Genomic DNA, 21,565 nt, shown 5'->3' with positions numbered 1-21,565 from the left:
AAAAATTAAAAAAAAAAAAACATTTAAAAGCATAGCATATTGATCAAGGTAGTCTAGGCCATGTTGTGTTAGCCAGCAACCCCAGAAACTTATCAGTTTCACCTAAAAACAGTGATTTTTTTCCCTCAAAAAAAAAAAAAAAAAAAAAAAAGAGATGCCAGTAGTATGGGACGTCTGCCAAAGAGAGTAACAGAAATTGAATTGAGCACCAATAGGGATGTCGTGTGGGTTGGCAACCAGCAAGGCTATAAAGACAGAGTTACATAAGACCTTTAGAGAAAATATTACAATGCCTTTTGCCCCAGCTGGATATCAGTCTTGCTTTGGTTCCATCCCTTCTGTCTATTTCTCCCTTGTGGAATGGAAATATTTATTCTTTGCCATTATATACTGGATGTATGTAACTTGGTTCTGATTTTTATGGGGCTCACACTGACAGTTTGTGTTGAGTCTCAGAGAAGACTTTGTACTTGAACCTTTGGGTAATGCTATAACTCTTAAGACTATGGGGACTCTTGAAAATGGACTAAATGTATTTTTCATTGTAAGTTGGGCATGGGCATGAGTTTTTTGGAGCCAGAGGTACAACATTATGGTTTAGATATGAGGTATCCCCATAAAACTCATGTGAAAGACAATGCAAGAAAGTTTAGTGGTGAAATGATTGGGTTATGAGAGCTCTAACCTAATCAGGGTATTAATCCACTGTTGTGGATTAACTGGGCAATATCTGTAGGCAGATGGAAGTGACTGGAGAAGGTGGGCCATTGGGGCATGGCTTTGGGTCTATATTCTGTTCCTGATGAGTAGCACTCTCTCTCTCTCTCTGCTTCCTGATTGCCATGTCCTGGGCTGCTTTCCTCTACCATGCTCTTCTGCCATGATGTCCTGCTTCATCTCAGGCTCAGAGGTATGGACTTGACTGACCATGGACTGAGACCTCTGAAACTATAAGTCTCAAAGAAACTTTTCCTCCTCTATGTTGTTCTTTTCAGGTCTTTTGGTCACAATAACAAAAAAAACTAAAACATTCCCCATTTTCCCAAGCATAGCAATAGCAACTATAATCTATTCAGTTAGCAAAAATCCTGAATATAATACACTATGTTAACTATAGTCCTCATGTTGTAATTAGATTTTTGACTCACACTATATATTTGGTACTTTGTATCCACTGCCCTTCATCTCCCTACCCTGTTTTATATGTTTCACTTTTTTTAAGGTTCCACATTTTCAATATATATCTTTTGTGTGTGGTTTATTCCACCTAGCATAAAGTCCTTCAGGTCCACTCATTTTGTGGCAAATGGCATTATCTCATCCTTTTTTAAGGACAAATAGCGTCACATTGTGTGATTGTGTATGTGTTTGTGTGTGTCTGTATACATACCACATTTTCTTTATCCATTTGTTCACTGGTAGACACGTAGGTTGTTTCAATATCTTAACTATTGTGAATGATGTGGCAGTGAACATGAGACAGCAAATATATTTAGGAGGTAGTGATTTTGTGTAAAAAAAAGTATACATGTATTTAAGGTGCATACTTATGGTGTGTGCATTCTTGTGTGTATGTTAAACTTCAAATATTTTTGTATTTAATTAAAAAGATAAAGTAAGTCAACTTTCTGACCATGTAATTATGTACAAAATGTTTAATTTATTTTGATCTCTTTAGAAGTATAAAAGAGAAAAACATTCAAGAATATTAGAGTCTTGTAATGTTTGCTAATATAAAAAAATAAGTTCATACCAAATCTACATTTTTAAAGAAAACATAGTGACATGGGCAAATGCTAACAATATAATGTTAAATTAAAGAGAACTGCATGTACAACATGAGTCAAATTCTTAAAATAGACATAGATAAATAAACATGTGCATACGTTAGTAAAAGAAACCTACAAAAATATTAAGAAAGATTATCTATGGGTAGTGAGATTATGTGTGCTTTCTTTTTGTTTGTTGGATGGGTGGATGGATGGATGGGCAGACCAAGTCAGATAGATGAATAGAAATAGATAGAAATCCACTGCAGCCTGTCTTGTGTCTGGTATTCACTGTCTGTCCAGTGCTGGACTGGGACTCACATCTGAGGAAGAAGCTCCAGTTAAAGTATGATTGGGAAGCGTTAATAGTTTGGATCTGATCTGGAATGTCCCCCAAAAGTCCCATGGAACCTTAAGAGATGGGGTTTACGTGGAGGAAGTTGAATCCTCAGGGGCATGCCCTTGATGGGAATATCAAACCCGGTCCCTTTGTCCTTCTCCTCTCCCTTCCCCTCCCCTCCCCTCCTCTACTCCTCTCCTCTCCTCTCCTCTTCTCTTCTCTTCTCTTCTCTTCTCTTCTCTTCTCTTCTCTTCTCTTCTCTTTTATTCTTTCTCTCTCTGTTCTCTCCCTCTCATTCCTGGTCACCATGAAGTAATCAGACCTCCTCTGCCACGAGCTCCCACCATGACGCCCAAAACAACAGGGCCAAATGACCATGGACTGGAACCTCTAACTGTGAGCCAAAATACACCTTTCCTTCTAATAATTTAACTTACCTCAGGTGTTTGTCACATCAACAGAAAGCTCACTAGACAGAAAGCCTCAATCTGTCCATATTTCTACATGAAGCTCCTGTTTTTCCTCATTGCTATCAAGTGCACTCTGCTGGGAGCCCTCTTTCCCACTGGGAGCAGGGTCACTGGATAGGATGGCTCACATTTCCTGTTCTTCCTATGTCCTTGTTAAAACTCAGATCTGCTCATTTTAAAATGTCTTTTTTTAAATTTTTTATTTGTTCTAATTAGTTGTACATGACAGTAGAATGCATTTATACATTTTGATAGATCATACATAAATGGACATCTTTTTTTGTTCACAGATCTCCTCCTTCTCTGATGGGGCTAGACCTAAGGAAACTGGGGAAGGTCAGTTCTGCTTCTTTCCTTTACTTCTGGGAGTCTCCAATGGCTGTCCTGGCTGCTGGGCTAGCCATACATTGTGGATCACGTCTGGGTCCATCCACAAGCAGTTGCAGGCAGACACCACCTCTTTGTGTGAGATTTTCTTGGAAGAGGCTCTCCCCTCTGAAGGGCAAAGACAAATTGGCCTTTTTCCCCAGAGGACCCCAACACCTCCCCAGGAACCCATCCGCCATGTGTCCCCACACAGATTACACAAGACTCAGAGGAGCTAGGAGGCTGGAGTCCAAAGGAATCACTCCTCCAGGGCTCAGGACAGGGACAGGAGAGAAGGACACAAGCACAAGCCAGGGAACTGAGGAGAAATGCTGCTGAGACACGTGAACTTCCCCTCAGCTTCTTCGTGTTAATGCCTACAGGCCTGGCCATGATAAAGGGCCCAAACCCTTTTTATGCAGGCTTCTACTCTCCTGGGGGCAGGGGGTTTACTGGGAATCGAACTCAGGGGATATGATTCACATCCTCAGTCCTTTTTATTTTCTATTTTGAGATAGGGTCTCACTAAGTTGCCCAGACTAGCCTTGAACTTACAAACCTCCTGAGGTATGTGCCACTGTGCCCAAGAGATTTCCACTCCATAAAACGCATTTGTATGGCTTGAGTCTCCCTGCAGTTTTCCAACTTTGGGCTCTTCAGAAAGCTCATCACAGTTGATGACTCCAGAAAGGTGCTCAGAAGGACCTGGACTTCTGTCCCAAACCATGATCTGCAATTCAGCTCACACTCTATTTGTTTCTCTTCCTCTAGACAAGGAGGCATGGACCCTGCCATGAATATCCTGCTTAGGATCATTCGAGGGGACAGCTCTTCCTTCATGGGGCAAGGACAATCTCTACTGTTAATGGACAAGATATAATGATGCTTAGGTGAGAGGACAGGAACACTGGCTTCCCTGCCAACCCATCAATGAGAAGACACACTCCAAAATCAGCTCACCTAATTCCCTTCAGATGTATATGTAGTAGTGGAATAATGGGGTCATGTGGAAGTTCTATTTTTCATTTCTTTTAGGAATCTCCATTCATTTTTTTAAACCTATTCATCAGTTGATGGACAGTTAGATATTTTCCTTTTCTTGGCTACTGTGGATTATGCTGTAGTAAACATGGGCAAGTAGATGTCTCTTTAATATGCTAATTTCCTTTTCTTAATGTTCAAGTAATATCTTAGAGAAAGCTATTCTAATTTCCAGGTCTGGAGTTTCTATATTTCTTAGGGGCAGTGAGTGAAAGGACAGGTAACTCAGCTTAGGACAGCTTCCTTCCCCTGCAGTCAGGGAGGGGGCCCAGGGAGGGGAAGAATGCATTTTAATAAGTCACCAGTGGTTAAGCAGCAAGTTTTATATTTAAAGCATGAAGTGAACCCCTGTTACATCTCCACAAAGAAATAAGAAAAGTTTGACTCATCACCCTGTATTCCAAAAATGTAGACAACTATCATGCATCAAACAAAAGTAAAATAAAACATTTCAAAAAGAAGAAAAGGAAACCAGCTAGAATCATTGCAGAGGGAGGTTCAGGTTCAGGATGCACTTGATCCCAGCTGGGCTCATGTTTTATTCAGCTTTGCAACCAAAGTATCTGACAAGACAACTTAGAGGAGGGAGAGTTAATTTAGAGTTCATAGGTTCAGAGGTCTCAGTCCAAAGATGGCCGACTGCATTGCTCTGGACCCAAAGTAAGGCAGAACATTATGGGGAAAGGGTGTGGCAGAGAGAAGTTTCTCCCCTTGTGGCATCCAGGAAGCTAAGAGAGCTAAGAAAGAAGGGGCCATGAGGAAAATGAAGCTTCCAAGGCACAATGACCCACCTCCTCCAGCCATACCCACTCACATACTTACCACTCAGTCAGTCCATTCAAACTGGGACGGACTAATTAACTTACAGCTTTCACCATCCAATCATTTCAGCAGCAAGCATTAACACAGGAACTTTGGGGGGACACCTCATATCCAAAACATAACAGCTCTGTTCTGTAAAAATAAACTGTGTTCAGAACACTGGACACAGCTGCAAAATGAAAAGATTCCCATACAGCAAGCTGTGGTGGAAATCTTGTCTACAAATCCACCTGATGCTCTGACTTCCCAGGGAATTTGCAAACATAGCTCACAACACCTCCAAATAGGGCCCGAAGATGTGAAATGTGTAAAGTCAGAATCCACTTAAAATATTAAAAAAAAAAAAATAGGAACCCAGGATCTCCCAGGAAATTGCTTGACAAATGCTTGAAACACATCATTTAAGAAACGACCAGGTGAAGAGGAAGAAAGAATTTCGTGATGAATAAAGCCAGGCTGGGTTTTATTGAAGGAAAAGAATATTTCCAGGAAGAAAAAAAAAAACACACACATAGATAATTTTACAAATTTGTTTTTAAGATGAGTTAACAGGAAAAGATACTTAAGACTTTTACCACCATCAGGCTGAAAAATAAGCTAAGGAAGGACAGACACCAAAACCAGTAAACACACGAGGCAGATGCTTTCAGCAGTCTATGGTGGACTGGAACCATGAATTCCTTGGGGCAAGAAATCTCAAGAGCCATTGAGTTTCAAAATGTGCACACTGACCCATTCACACTGGGAATTTATCCCACAGGGAATCAAGTTACAAAATTTAAAGATCTGTGGGTATGGCTCACAGAGAGGCTAGCTTTCAGCATTGCTTGAAGCAGAAAGAAACTGGGAAGAACCTGAATACCCAGCAAAATAAATAAGGATAAATCTTTTAAAAAAGAGAAATGGTTAAGTAAATTATGCTACTGTCATTCTGTAGACTATTTTGCAGCAATACAAAAGAAGGAATTAGGTTGGGCAGAGGTGAGCAAAAAGAAACCAAAAAAAAAAAAAAAAGAAGAAGGAATTAGAGCTCTATCCTTGGCCTTAATGAGTGAACCAATATACTCCTGGAATCTTTTACTTCACAGTGTAGATTTCACTGTATCTAAATTTTATCTCACTGGAAACAAGCTAGCCTCAAAAGTCACATTTGGCTTCATTTGGATGTAAAGCCAAAGGGAAGCCAGGGTGAGCTGAAGTGCACCCTGGACCCTTCAGCCTCCTGGAGCCTCCATTCCATTCCTCTGTGCAGTGACTACCTGTGAGGTGCTTCCTGGCCCCAGGGTGCTAGAATTGTGACCTGGATTTTGAGTACTGTGCAAGTTTGGATTTAATGAATTTCTTTCTCATTTTTTCCAGAGTCTTAGGTTCCTCCATGTCTTACCCCTATTCCACCCCAAACCTTTGCCTTTCTTTGTCCCCAAAGCAGACGAGGGGAAAGGTCTTTGGAGGAGAGATGACCCTGTTGGGCCACTGACTCCATGCAGAGGGAGGCTCTGATACCATGGAGGGTAGCCCTCGGAGGGTCCTGCAGAAGGAAGGGGGGTGTTTACCTACCAGCCCCTGATCCTCCCTGTTTGAAGCTGATGGCTTCTGTCATCCAATGGAGAGAGAAACGGTGACTTGTGGGAGGGTTATTGGGTGACAGTGTTCAGTCCCTGTGATGGCTGGAGGCGTACTAGAAAAACTCTTTTCTTATTCCAAGCCCATGAGTTCAGGCAGTCACAGACCCTGGCCCACCAATGGGAGTCAGCAGCCCATGAATTTGCCCTGGCCTCCCTCTCTGGGGGACTATCTCTGCTCAGTCCCCACAGCTTCCAAGCAGTGATCTGGGGTCTGCAGACCCCACGTCTGTGCCCTCGAAGCCACAGCCAGTGTCATATCTCCAAGCTCAGTCCCTTCATTTCTGATGCAGCAAGTTCTGATGGAAACTTTGGGGTTCTCCCCCTGGAAAAGCAGCACACATCTCTTCTGATGGAGAGGAATTGCCTTGAACCAGAGTCCATAAAGCAACCACATCTACCTGACGCAGCACACACTGCCAGCCTTCTTTTGACAGCCTGGAAACATCCAAGTAAATTGGTCACCAGGGGAAGTCTGCAGGCTGTAGAAAATAACAAAACAAATTGACACTGGCAAGAGTTAATTAAAGCTTTTACAAGAGTTCATTGGAGAAAGACCACTGAGTTCAAGCCAAACCCCAAAGCACAGAGAAATTAATGAAATTCACACTTGCCCCCAGCCTAGACAACTAGTTAGGTACTAACAAGCCACCCACAACTAATAGAGGTTTACTCTTTCTATAATGACTTAATTTGCAAAAAGTAGAGTGTGAAATTCAGTGTTCCTCCAACTGCAAAAAAAGGCAAGAATGTTCACTCATTTTTTTTTACAAAACGTTTTAGCTTTGGGCAGGGGCAGGGATGAAATAAATTGGACAGAAAAAGGTTACTAGATGCAACCATACAACCAATTCTAATGATAACGCTTCTCTCTGGGGACTTGGCCAGAATCCCATCTCTTGATGACCAGGAGGTAAAAGGGAAAGTCACAGAGTGGCTGAGTGACCCGAGCCAGACTCCAAGGAGATGCCACCTGAGAGGGAAATACACAGGGCACAAGTAAGATTTATGTTTTCTTTTCTATCAGAGTTAACCCTATTGTGCAACACAGGCAGGTTTGCTGTAACTTAAATTTCACATGTATAATGGAGTCATCTTAAGTTAGGAAACCATGTGGTCAGAGTGGAGTCATTTTTAAATTCCCTAACGGGTATCTAATCGCAACTATAGATAACCCTTTCCTGTGCCCTCCCCAATTTTAAACTAGCTAACTGCATAGATTTGCACCCCAAAACTCTTCCTATTAGGAGCAAGGACATTGCTTTGTTAGGGACAAAAACTGGCAGATTACCCGCCCACGTGTACTTGCTCACTGGATTCCCTTTGGGGGTACAACTTTCTGCAGAATTTTGCCTTGCCAACCTACTTCCAAGCTCATGTTGGATTTCTTGTAGCACCTCAGTATTTCTAAAAATAGGCAATCACCCCCACAAAGTGCCTGCCCAGAGGACAGCAACCAGGCATCAGAGGCCACCTGAAGAGTTGCTGGTATGGCCTCCCTCATAGGTAAACACCGTGGTCGGGAGCACGTATCCAGACTTTTTCCGAAGAGGCCCAAGACTCTGGCTACCACTTGAAGTCTTCCAGTTATTTTAAGGATAATTGCACCCCCAAGAAACTGTAAGCTTAGAACGAGTGATTCTCAAAGTGGGGTCCTAGATAGGCAACATCAACTTCGCAAGTCAGAAAGGTATATTCTCAGATGCCTGCCAGATGTGAGGCCCTGCCATTGGGCAGTGACAAGACCTCCAGAAGGTTCTGATGCACAATAGGAACAACAGTCTCACTTCCTTTTGAAATCACAACTTGGAGAAAAGCCCCTCATTGGACCCCCAGAGTAGCCCAGAAACAACCAGAGCAGGTAGAATGGGAAGCTGAAGAAGGTAGCAAGTTCCCCATTTCTGAAGAAGTTTGAACAGAAGTCAAGCAGTTGTTGGGGAGAGTCATGGATCAATAAAACAGAATCATGGATGGATATGTGCTCAAGCAAATGTAGAAGTTAATTGTAGGATGTAGTAGAGTAGGCATGTGTTTACTGAACTATTTTCCAACTTTTCTGAAAAAGCTTGAAAATGTTTATAATAAAACATTATGGGAGGAAATCAAATGAAGAACTAAGTCAGATGAGAATTCCTTCTAATCCTGGACTGGGGGTACTCAGATATCAGACCATCATGGATACTCCACCGACCCGAGCCAGCCCTGAGGCTGGGTGAATACCCAGAGCAAATCAAATCAAAACTACAGAAGACTGGTCATGATGAGACAAAGGGAAGAAGGAAATCCATCCTAAATTCATCTATGCAGAGAGGGAATTTGCTCAACAAAGACCAACTGTGCCTAAAATTGCAATCTGGAAATTTTATTCAAAAGCTACAGAAGCTAACAACATAAAGAAAAGCAGTAAAATATATTTATCCACAGTTCCATGTCAGCATCAAGCCAAGTAAATGATAACTAAGAGTTACAGCCGCCTGTGGGAAGACACACCTGGGCACATAATTAACATGGTGATAATAAGTGGCTGGTAATAAATGAGCAGAAGGGGGATTGAGGCAGAAATGCCATCTTCATAAATTTAAATCAGCAATCATTCTATGAAAAACAAAGAGGAGACTATGGAGGGAAGGCAGATAAGAGGCACAAGATAGATGTGTCAGGTGGCAGTGCATACATGGTTAGCCAGTCCCCTGGAAAGATTTTTCAAATGCTCATTTCCAGGCTCCACACTCAGACCTACAGAATGGGAGGGTCATGAAGGAACTAAGAATCTGTATTTTTGCCAAATTTGCCCCACTGCTCTGATGCACAACTACTATGAGAACCAAGAATCTCCACTAGGAAAGATGTCCATGCCCTGAGGCAGGTGTTCTTTGGCCCTTACCCACATCCCAGTGCCTAATCACGGGGCTGTAGGAGGGGACTCTGTAAGTGCTGTCTCTTGCCTGAAGGTGGGTCAGAGCTGCCGCCCTCCATCCTTGGTCCAGTTCCTTCCTCATCCCAGTGGGCCAGCTCCGAGGTTCTACGTTGACTGAACCCCAGCTGCCCACTGCCATAACCTGCTCATAGTCTGCCCTGTTCAGACTGCCAGTCCTGCTTCATCTCACTTCCCCATTTCTTTCCAGTGTGGAAATAAGCAAAAAATACCTAAATGAGAACAGATCAATTCTGAGTGCTCTGTGGCCAGAGTCAGCCACCGTCAAGGGCTTTTGGCAGAGATGCACAATGCCAAGTTTTCAGGAAAACTTCAGGCTGGGAAAGAGGGCTCCAGGAGTGCCCTGATTAGAGGTGTCTGACCTGGGAAAACTGACGGGGACTACCACAAGTGGGCATCCTATAAGAAAGGTCACAGGCAAGGTGACTTTCTCTTCTGGTTAATTTTAAATTGAACAAAAGTAAAGGAAAGCGGTGGCTATCTATCAAGCCTGACCATTGAACTGGTGACTGCAGCGACAGTATCTGGCCTGTAGCTGATGGCTGCAGGCTGTGGGTCTGAGTTCATTGTCATGCACAGTCCTTTGGTGTATTACTTCTCTCACTAGAATCCCTGCACCCCAATATGCCATATGCACTCAGATATACATCTCCGGGTCTGTTCTGAAGACTTGGTGTTAGCTCCTTCTGGAGAATGAAGATGAAGTTAAGTGGCCTGGAAATGTTGCTGAGAGGCCTCAGCAGTCCTCCATCAAGGGCAGAGACAGGCTCAGAAGCAGGTGGGGCAGGCCCAGTGGCCCACAGAGATGTCCTTGTCCTAAACCTGGAGCCTGTGAAAATGTCAACTCATCGGGCAAAATAGACTTCGTGGATGCAATTAAGCACCATGAGATGGGTAGGTTAACCTGGATTGTCCAGAGGGCCTTAAATGTAACAACCTGTATCCTTAAAAGTAGAAAAAGTTCAGAAAGATGTGAAGAGGAAGAGGAGTATGAAATTTCTCTCTTGGCACCTATCAGTCCTGAATCCCCGTTCTGAGGTGGCACCAGACTCTAGCATGCAGAGCTCTCTGCCCTGGACCTTCTCCTCCTTGTCTTCTGGGATCAGTTTCTTCCAGCAACTTCCCAGAGTTCCAATTCCAAATCCCTGGAGGAGATATTACCTCCCATGTCCCTGGATGGGAAATCCCAATCCAAGAGCTGAGGCTCATGTGGGATCTCTGCAGGGAAGGTGGTACACACTGTCTAATCTACCCTCAGTCCTAGTCTCCTTGCCAGGTCATAGGTAATGTGAACTCATCTGTAGGATGAGGCCTGAGTAACCACTGAACATGTGGCCGTGCTGATGACTGCAGAACTGTTTCCTCCCAAAACTATCATTTGTTCCACCCTCAAGTGAACCTTTCTACAGTCAAGCAGTTCCAGAATTAATTCAAAGATCCAGAATTACATGATGGGTCCTGATAGGCCAGTTCCAGCTTCAGCCACCTGGAGTACCACAATTACCCTTAGAAGGAGCACCATGACACATGCATGCCACACCCTTGCTCACATTGTTGCCTCTACCTTCACCTGTCTCTTTTTATCCAAAAATAAAAACTCCTACCTAATCATCAAAAGCCTATTTAAGGGTTGGGGATATAGCTCAGTTGGTAGAGTGCTTGCCTCACATGCACAAGGCCCTGGGTTTAATCCCCAGCACCACAAGGAAAAAAACAAAACAAAACAAAAAAACCACCTAAATATACCTTTGTGGTGACCATGCATCCCACTAATTGCAGATAAGTTCCTGGGGATCAAGCATGATAATGTTCTGCAAGCAGGACCCTAGGAGAGGGAATTTGGGCTGCAATGAGCCAGAGACGTCCTGTCATGAACCAGGGGGGCTCAGACAGTCCCCAGCAAGGGCATGACCTTAAGATAGATCACTTCAGCCCAGGGAAACTCCAAGAGGCACTGAGCTTCTAGTACCTTAGAGGAACACATTGACACAATGCTGGGAGCAGGTAAAGCAGGTTTCTTCCAGCCTCCAAGAACCAACCCCACTGCAGCCCTCTGAAAACAGACCATGCCTGCCTGGGCACCTTTCATCAGCCTCAGTCTGGCATCCAGGCTTCTGCCACCCTCAAAAGCATCTCCATTCTCCTGGTACAAACCATTTCTAACTTCTACTCCCTTCCTCAAAAGTCATACACCTGAGACTGACCTCTGCGTCTGTTGGGCTCTTCACGCTGAAAGTAAAACAAAACTGGAAAACTCACTCTAAGCTGGGTCTGAAACAGCAAGGCAAGTGAAACAATAAATAATAGAAGAAAGACCAGCAGGGGTGAGGAAGGGGAACAGGGGGAGGGAGGAAGAAAGGGAAAAGGAAGCAATGGGAACTATAATGGAACAATTTCCATTCCATGCATGCTTGATTATGTCAAAATGAGTCCTTTATTCTGTATAACTATAATGCACTAATAAAAATATTTTTTACATACAGTAAGAAAATTTGGGGGGACTCACCCCTGGAAAATTTAACAGAAAGTGAGCCTCAGAGTGAGTTATGATCCAGGAGTTTCTCATGGCTAAGTCTCTATAATTCTTTTCCCTTGAAGTTTTTTCCTGGGCTGGACTGCCCTCTGGTATCAAGAAGGCTACGAACATTTTGGGGACTCAACTTCATTCATATTCATGGGAGAAGGAGGGAAGGGAAGGAGGGGAGCAGGAGAGAGAAAGTTATAGAGCCTAAGTTCCTCACCCTCCTCTGAGTTACCTTCTGTCATTTGCCCGCTCCTGAAGCAGACTCACTCCATGAGTGGGCCTGAGCGAGCCCCCAACCTGAGGATACAGGACCTGTGCCCACTGCCTGCCCTGGCCTTATCCAGCCTCAAGGGAAACAGGTGGCAGCTGTACTGGATGCGTAAAGTCGGGGATGCAGGATACTTTCAAGGGAGGTCTAGACCTCAACTCTTTCTGAACCCACTTAAGGTTGATTACTTCCCAAAATGCCATAACAATATGTCTCAACCTACCTGCTTTGTTTATGATGTGACAGTGACACTGTCCCATTGCAAAATAGATTCTGCTTAATTTCTCCATCTCTTGAATCTGGGTAGGTCTGTGATTGTGACAGAAATGAACCTATATGACTTTCATGACTAAGTTATAAAAGATGATGGGCTTCTACTTGCTGCTTCCTGGGACACTTGTTCTGAGGACCCAGCCACCATGGTGTGAGAATGTCCAAGGGGTTTCAAGGACAGGAAATGTGGAGGCACCACACAGAACAAGCCTCTGTGATTCCAGGCCCATGCTCAAATCTTTCCAACTGACATGCCAAACTGCATGGGGACAGACATCCCCACAGGTGCATACTGTGTCCCTGGCCTAAAGAATGTGCAGTGATAATGAAATGCAAAACAGCTGCTGGTTCACAACTCTGAGCACTGCAGGGCAGCTAAGTGGGTGTCCCACAATATCCCAAATAGCAAATATGCTCCACAACAGAGCCCCAATTGGGGTGAGCAAGAAGGACCCATCCGCCTTGATGATTTCCCTGCAGGCTGAAGACTGAATTACCAGAGTTCTGGATTTAACAACATTTTCATGCACAGAATTGCATTTGGCCCAGAGAGGGCCAAGATTGCTGACGAGAACCCAGAGAAGGCCTGGGGACTGGAGCAGGTCCAGGTGCAGAGGAAAGGAGTAGTACACACAGCACATAGCAGAGGAGACAAGCCCAAGGCCCCTGGGCAGAAAATTAGGAAATACAGACAGGCCTGGTAGCTGTCATCTCTATCCCAACTATTTGGGAGACTGAGGCAGGAAGATCGCCTGAGTCCAGAAATTTAAGACCAGCTTGGGCAATACAGTGAGACACCTCAAAATAACACAAGTTGTGAAATTCAAATAACCAAGCAAAACTGCTCATTTCTTAGATCACAGTGCCACCTTGTGGACATAGTTGTTCTTACATGCCCAATTGCTCTGAAAAAAATGTATTCCTCACATAGAAATACCAAGAGAAAAAAAGAAAGAAATACCAAGAAAGATAGCCCTGGCCACCCCTATGGGCCTGACCTCACCAAAAAAAAAAAAAAAAAAAAAAAAAAAAAAGGTCTCATGGCCCTACTAGTCAATAACCATAACCACTGTTTACTTTTAAAAGAAAAGCATAAACAGAACAGAAAGGAAGTGGAAGCCACTCTGCCATACCTCCAAGGCCCCACTTGGTGACCCTCTCTTGGGGTTTCACATTTCTTTCATACATTGTTTGCACACAGAAAAAAAATACTTCTTTCTCATGCACCCATTGAGATTCCTTCAAGGCTACTTCGCTCTGCACAGCCTCAGGGTCACTGCTGCCCCTCGGCATTTGTCCTAGCACACTTGAGATGTCAGCAGACACCCAGCTTTACAAGTTGCAGCTGCAAGTTGAGCACTCATGGTGGCTCACACACTGTCCCCAGGGCCCAGGGCCCAACAGAGGGCCCAAGTGGTCAGTACCAGATCCTGGAGGTGAATGGAGGCCACACTGCCTGGGCCTGAACCCTGCTCAGGCCACTTCTCACTTCTGTGTGCCTCAGTTTTCTGTCTGTAAGATGATATTTTAGAGATTAAATGAAGCAATAGCCAGTTCCAGAGATCTAGGTAACACATAATGTGTCCATTGCATACCTGAAATTTGCTGAGAGTATGTGAAAATAGAAAGGAAACCAGCAGAGTGGAAAAAGGACTTTAGGGGAAGGAAAAGGAGAGATAAAGGGGAGGTACTGGGGAATTAAAATGACCAATTTATATGGAGATATTGTATGTATGAACAAATATGTAACAATGAGTCCCACTCATTGTGTATAATTATAATGCACCAGAAAAAAAGAACTTTAATTCATTGAGATAGATTTGTTTTGTTTTGAGATACTAGAGGTTAAACCCAGGGAGACTCTACCACTGAGTTACATCCCCAATCCCCTTTTATTTTGATATGGAGACAGGGTCTCACTAAAATGCCCAGACTTGCCTCAAACATGCGATCTTCCTGTCTCATCCTCCCAAGTCACTGGGATAATATGCCATCACTCCCCCACTGTTTATATTTAATGAAGCCACATTCACCTGCCATGACCTGGGTACTAGGGTGGCAGCTATAGCAGTGGAAGTTCAGTTATGGAAGAGACAGGTCTGCCCAAGGATCTGTATACTTCTCCCTGTGTAGCTGGGCCATTGGGAACAGAAATTAGCGAACCATCATGAGCACGAGATGATTCCAGTCAAGCCAAGGCCCATGTGGTACAAATGCAGGCTGGGTACCAGGACAGGACTGTCCCCTGAACTGTCACTGGTGTCAGGGTTCTCCAGAAGTGTCCTGTGCACCCTCACTCAGCCCACAGAGCAGTTTCAATAGGACCTGTCCTCTCCCTTCTGACTAGAGCCCATAACCTGGGGGAGAACAAAGATCACCCCTCAGTGGACTTCACCCTCCCTCCCAGAAGGATCCCCAGCAGCTGCATCGAGACTTCCTGAGCTTCACTGTCCCCACCCATAGTCCTCTGCCAGGCATGGTGAGAGCCATGTGCTAATAAGACTCACAGGGTACTAGGACAGAAGATTGCCTCTGGTAAAGATCCAAGCTCAAAACCTACCCAACCTGGTCTTCTGATCCTGCACCCATCCCTGCCTATGTGGTAATAACAGAGGCTTGGAGAGAAGTCACATGCCAGGCTGCAGATCCTGGGAGGGATCCACCAGACCTTCCCTCAGGACACTCTGTCCCCTCAGATGCAGAAGGGCCAGGATGTTTCCCATCTTGCTGGGCAGATGTATTAACAAGCAATCCCCTCTTCTGGGGACGGCAGGCTGGATGGCCCAGTCCTCCTGTGAACATAAATGAGAACCACCTCCTGAATCCAAGCTTTCTTGTGATGGGCTAACAGATCTGACTCCATGAGAATGTTTTAGGCCAGACTCTAAGGGAAATAACTAAACAGACTCCATTTTGCTCTGAGACTCCATGTTATGTAGGAAATAAGCTTCTCCCATGGGAACACCCCGTCTCTGTGCCCATCATCAGTTACTTAGTGTGACATGTTTAACAATACAGAATGATAATTCCTATGTAAAGAAAAATTGCTCTCTTTTGATTCCTATTGCTCCTAAACAATGTGCCATGTGAACAGTGATTGTGTAAATGTTAATAACCATTCTTTAGTTTGTACCCAGGTAAGGGTCATTTTGACCCACTTCCCCCTCTGTCGATGATCTCATGATGTTAATGTGTAATTTCTAATCATAGCAACAAACACTTATGATTAATGTATTACATTTATTTAATGTAATGTAATTTGGTATAAGAACCCCTATGACCCTGTGGTCAGGATTGTTCTCCCAATAACCATTTTTGGGGGCATTGTGGGAGACAGTCAGCCAGCTGGCTTAATAAAGACTCTCAAATTTGGACTTCTCAGTGGTGATCGGTCTGTTCTTAGAAGTTGCGCCCATAACATTCTTATCAGTAAAACAGATGCTTAAACCCACATTAAAGTTCAATGATGAGAATTGATTGAATCAATTTGCTAGGGTGCCAATAGGAGGCAGTCAATTGTTCTGATGATCTCCACCTGCCCACCCTCACCAGCCCCAGGCCACCAGGAACTTTTCAGCCTCCACAGGCAGCACCAGGGGCTGTGCAGGGTTGGCTGATGTCCTAGAACACAGACTCAGGTCCCGCCCCCAGCCCACGCCCATCCCCACTGTTGGCCTCACTGCTACAGGCAAACCATGGCCATGTCTTTCAGGAACTGTGGTTTTTCATCAAAAATTATGAACCAAAATTAATAGTAGCTACTGCTTTTTTAACAATTTGTGGGGGACAGTTCTAAGCTCCCAGCAGACCTTCACGAGGACTCCATGAGATGGTGTTTCATCCCCATTTGTCCTCGCATGGGACAACAACAGGCCCAGTTCCAATACATGCCGTCATTATGCCCACAAACCACAAAGAGCTGCTCTTCAGAAGTCACTGAAACAGCTGAACTGCGGCTCAAACTGACGTTGCTGACAACCAAGCCCCTGCTCATCCCACCAGACCAGGATTCCTCAGCCTCCTCAGCCTCCACTACCCTCAATCAGGGTTCAACATGGAGCCCAACGTGGCAGGAGTTCTCTGGCACCCCAGTCCAAGGGCACCTCATCAGATCAAGCTGTCTCCTCACTACTTCTCAAGATCAGGAGGAACATATTCAAGGTCAGCCTCAGCAACTTAGCAAGACTCTGCTCAAAATAAAAAGGTCTAGGGATGTAGCTCAGGGGTAAAGTGCCCCTGGGTTCAATTTCCAGTTAAAGAAAAAAAGCAGAGCAGGAGCTTCAGGGAATATCTATGGCCCCCCACAGGGTTCTCAGCCTCTCAGCCTTCCTTCCTCCCCTGTGTCTGTGGTTCCCCATCTGACCCACATAAAGCTCCAGTTATGGTTTAGATATATGATGTCTCTCAAAAGGTCATGTGTAAGGGCTGGGGTTGTGGTTCAGTGGAGAGTGCTCACTTAGCATGTGTGAGGCACTAGGTTTGATCCTCAGTACCACATATAAATAAATAAAATCAAGGTATTGTGTCCATCTTCAACTAAAAATATGTATGTGTATGTACACATGTAAAAAAAAGTTCATGTGTGAGACAATGCAAGGTTCAGAGGTGAAATGATTAGATTGTGAGAACTTTAACATAATCAATCAGTTAATCTGCTGTTGATTAACTGGGTGGTAGCTATAGGCAGGTGTGCTGTGGCTGGAGAAGGTGGGTCACTGAGGGTGTGCCGTTGGTGCTCATATTTTGTCCCTGGTGAGCACAGGTCTCTCTACTTCCTGGCTGTCATGTCCTGAGCAGCTTTCCTCTGCCATGCCCTTCCGCCATGATGTTCAGCCTCACCTCAGGCCCAGAACTATGGAGTCGGCTGACCATTGACTGAACCTCTGAAACTGTGAGCCAAAATAAACTTTCTCTTTTACATTGCTCTTGGCCCGTCTTTTGGTCACAGCAACCAAAACGCTGACTAAACAGGCCTTCATAACCGAACTGCAACCCGCAGTCAGAGATGCTCTGAGCAGAGGCAACTGCATTTTGTCATTGTAAATAAACATGGACATCTGCACACTATACCTGCCCTCTAAAGGCTCTGAGAAGTCCCGCACCAAAAAAAAAAAATCGCTTGGTTCTCCTTGCCTCCACAGTCCTCATACATATGTGGACAAGTTAGCATTTAGTTGCACACACCTAATATCCAATAGTTTGGGACACAACTCCCAATTTACAAGGATGACAACAAAATCACTCACCGTCATTGAACACCCTATGAGCTCTTTCCCCCATCACCTATTCAAGCCTAACAGAAGCCTAAGAAGTGAACAATCATTCATTGCTCCCTTCCACCTTCCTTCCCTCCCTTCCTTCTCTCTTTCTTTTCCTTTCTTTTGTAAAAGACAAGAAAACTGGAGTTTGGAGAATTCAAAGGACCCACCTGCACTCCACAACTAACACCAGGAAACCCCATTCTTTGCAGAGTGAGAGGGTGAGTAGGTGCTGCAGGGAAGGATCTGACCTGACTCCTCCTTTCTGGTGTTTTCTGGAGCTGAGAAGGACACTGACTGCAGCTGGACTTTTGGAGAGGGACCAGTGTCTGGGAGGAAGGGTCCCTGGCCCACAGCCCTGAAAGGATGCAGGAATTCAAAATGATTATCATTATGATCATTGTTACTAGCATTTATAAACTCACTGATGTTGTTATTTTCACTGGTGCTAAATTATCCCCTCAGGCAGTGGGAGCCTCTTCTGCTTGGCCCTCAAGCTCTTCCACAGGGAACCCTTGGCCTGATGTTCTTGCCTGGCTCTCAGGGAAAAGGCGAGATCCCTAGCTGATGGTTTTGTTTGTTTGTTTGTTTTGTTTTTGTTTTAATTTTTGAGACCCTTTATTTTATTTATTTTATGTGGTGCTGAGAATCCAACCCAGGGTCTCACACATGCCAAGCAAACACTTTACCACTGAGCCACAACCCCAGCTGATCAACCTCTAGCTGATTTTGTACATCTCCTGTCCTGATCCGGAATCAGCCATGTCTCTAAGTAGCCTCATCTCCTTACTGAGAAATTGCATTTAGGGATGCTTGTTGCCACCCGGTTGGCCATTTTGAGTGGCCTCTTCAGTGGGGTTCAGTGTTTGTACTGAACTTTGGGAAGGCTGGCAACAAACTCTCCCAGGCCTCCACCACCCTGCCCAGGCCACTCCCTCCTCTGGAGACAGGGTGTGACCTGGTGCAGATAATGGGAGGTCAATTCTACAATAACAATCCATAAGATGTAACCCGTTTTTCTAGAACTCTCTCATGCTGGCTTTAAGGAAGCAAGTGTGGACATTGGAAAGTCCCACAAGGCTAAGATATGAAAAGTGGCCTGTACCCAGCAGCCAGAAAGGAACTGAGACCCTCAGTTCTTCTACCTCACCTTCAAGGAACTAACAGCCACCAACTGGCACTTAAGTTTGGAAATGGGTCCTTCTTCCTTCACAGAAGGGTCTGCAGACCCGGCCAGGACTAGCATTTCAACCTGGTGAATCCTGAGCAGAGGATTCAGCTAAGCCAGGCCCAGATGCCTGTTCCCAGAAACTAGGAGATGAAGATATGCATTGTTTAAACTCATATGTGGTTCTTTGTTACGTAGTCGTAGATAATAATATAATAACTCGGCACACTTCATTGAAATTTCTTTACAGCCCTCTCCAAATCCATGAGGAATATGTTTCAAAACTTCCTCCCCAGGAAGGAAGAGGATAGTTCTGAAGTCAATATGTACTGTTTTTCCTATGCTTTCATATCTCTGATAAAACTTAATTTATAAGTCAGGCATAATAAGTGGTTAAGAGCAATAACTAATAATAAAACAATTATAACAATGTGTCCTCTTTCTCCCTCCTCTCTCCCAAATTTTATTGTATCATACTCCCTTGACCCTTGTTTAATGATGTGAGCTGATATAATGCCTACGTGATGAGCTGAAGTGAGGTGGATGACTAGGCACTTATCACACCTGTGACCATAACTTTTGCAGTTTGAGTGCAACATCAAAACTAGCAAAAATTTCTTTTTCTATCTTCACAGTATCACAGACCATTCATTCTTCCCATAGATCTTCGCAACCTCAAAATACAATTTTTTTCTTTCCTTATTAAGGCAAGCACTTTCATTTTTTAACTTAAAGGAAGCACTTTATGGCTTCTCTTTAGAAGACCCAAATTTCTAACATTACTGCTTTGGCATTTAGGCACCTAAGTAAAATAATTGCTACTTGAAAACAAGCACTGTGCTTTTGTGACAGTCAGTCTGATAACTCAAACAACTAAGTAACAAACAGGTGAGTAGTAAATATAGCCTAGATACACAGGACCAAGGCAGGGACAGTATGAGATTTTGTCACACTACTCAGAACAACACATAATTGAGAACTTTATGAATTGTTCATTTTCAGACCATAGCTGACTACGAATAACTGAAACTGCAGAAAACAAAACCATAGACAAGGAAGGACTAACATAGAGAAATGAGTAGTCATTAAATCTAATCATATTAGAAAGTCAATTCCAGAAATCCCAGAATGAATTTAGAAATTTAATCCTTAAAATTCTATTTCTCTAGAACCCCACTCCAGTACCAAAATATGTATTATTCAGGTTTTTCCAGAGAGACAGAGATAGATATACATATATAAGATACATATGCACATGTATTGTAAGAGATTGGTTCACAGAATTATGGAAGCTCAGAAGATCAAGATAGCCAATAGTATAAATCCAGACCAATGTCACCACTCAAAGACAGAGAGAGAATTCTTTCTTACTCAGGCTCTGATTCTATTCGGGCCTTCAGTAGATTGGATGAGGCCCACCCACAGTGGGAAAGGCCATCTGCTTCAATCAGTCCACTGATTCAAATGTTGATCTCATGCAGAAACACCCTCACAGACACACCCAAAAATAATGTTTAATCACATAAGTGGGCACCCTGTGGCCCAGTCAAGTATAAAATTAACCATCACAACAAACATACAGAAACACAGATTTATACACATACACATATAAACACATACACACTTTTTATACACATTCAGAAAATATACACATTCACCCTCAAAGACAAACTCCTGGAAATACACGCATATACAGAGAGACAGTTACATTTACATTTACATTTACATTTACATGTATAACAGCTTATATAGAGTGCTCCCTGTCACAACCCTGTAACAGCATTGTAGCAACAGTCCCTTCCTGCTATGGTACTTTGTGACTTAGTGAGAGCCTCCCTGCGCCTCTGCTCACCCAGCAGGCCTGAGAATGATGAGGCCACCTGTGAGTGACAGTCACCACAATCACGCTCCAGGCATGATGCTAAATACTTTTATTGTAACATTCCTCACAACAAATCGCAACCAGGAACCTGAGAGGCCCTGAGAGATTACATGGTTTGTCCGGGTCCCACAAACCCAGATCTCCCTGCCTGAAATCTAGTATAACCCAGCAAGGACCCCAGTGGGATAGAGCTCCCTCTGGGATCACGTGAAGGCTCTGATTCAGAGTCTGCATGTCCCACCAGCCTGGGTGACATTGCCTAAGCACATGTCTCACAGTAAGTTCAAGATCCAGACATGTCATTCCTACCTGCACACTTCATTTCTCAGGGCACAGGGATCTCCCTGAACCTAAGGCCCTAAAAGCCCTGCTGTAGAACAAGCTTCATTTACATAGAGAATGTAGTGTATCTACTTAATCTCCAATTAATGGAGAAAGTCCATTTATATGGACAAAGCCCACTTACATGGAGAATTTCCCAAATCCTCACCACAATCTGGGGGAGGAGGGGCACTGAGGCACAGAGCCTCTAAGGTCAACAGGTGTTAAGAAGCAGCACCATTTCAAATTTAGAATTAGAGAATATGATCTCTGGGCTGGCTTGTAAATGGAAGCATTACCAGGGTTCAGAACCAGTGGGACACATGCTGTTTCTTCCCCTCCTTTGCTGACTTTGAGCCTAAGATGGGAAGTGATTAAATAGTCAATCACAAAACCCAGCTCAGCTCCTGGTTTCCTAGGTACAGAGATGCCTAAAGGAGACATATGTGCTTGAGGATGAACCTCCGCTAAAGGGGCAGTCTGGATCCTGTTTTCCTGCCAAAGTC

General features: G+C 44.1%; 1 protein-coding gene across 15 annotated transcripts in view; it reads right to left on the bottom strand.

The window, feature by feature from the left end:
- Positions 1 to 21,565, bottom strand: part of LOC306651254 (adipocyte plasma membrane-associated protein-like) — a 191,115-nt gene that overhangs the window by 140,096 nt on the left and 29,454 nt on the right. For 7 of the 15 annotated variants that reach the window (XR_013761112.1, XR_013761113.1, XM_079123796.1 and 4 more), the window contains exons 6-7: positions 12,381 to 12,466; positions 6,832 to 6,912 (exon numbers count right to left, since the gene is read on the bottom strand). Coding sequence is in view for 10 of the 15 variants with exons in the window: in XM_079123796.1 (XP_078979922.1) it covers positions 6,832 to 6,912; positions 12,381 to 12,466 (167 nt within the window). In the remaining 5 variants the exon portion in view is untranslated. Of the gene's footprint in view, positions 1 to 3,370; positions 3,805 to 5,254; positions 5,747 to 6,831; positions 6,913 to 11,605; positions 11,637 to 12,380; positions 12,467 to 15,042; positions 15,223 to 21,565 lie in introns of those variants that run through there. The other 8 variants (XR_013761114.1, XR_013761115.1, XR_013761116.1 and 5 more) reach the window with 6 other exon arrangements.

This window comes from Sciurus vulgaris (genome assembly GCF_902686455.1).
Source record: "Sciurus vulgaris genome assembly, chromosome: 2".
Taxonomy (NCBI): Eukaryota; Metazoa; Chordata; class Mammalia; order Rodentia; family Sciuridae; genus Sciurus; species Sciurus vulgaris.
This window is presented reverse-complemented; position numbering and strand designations above follow the sequence as displayed.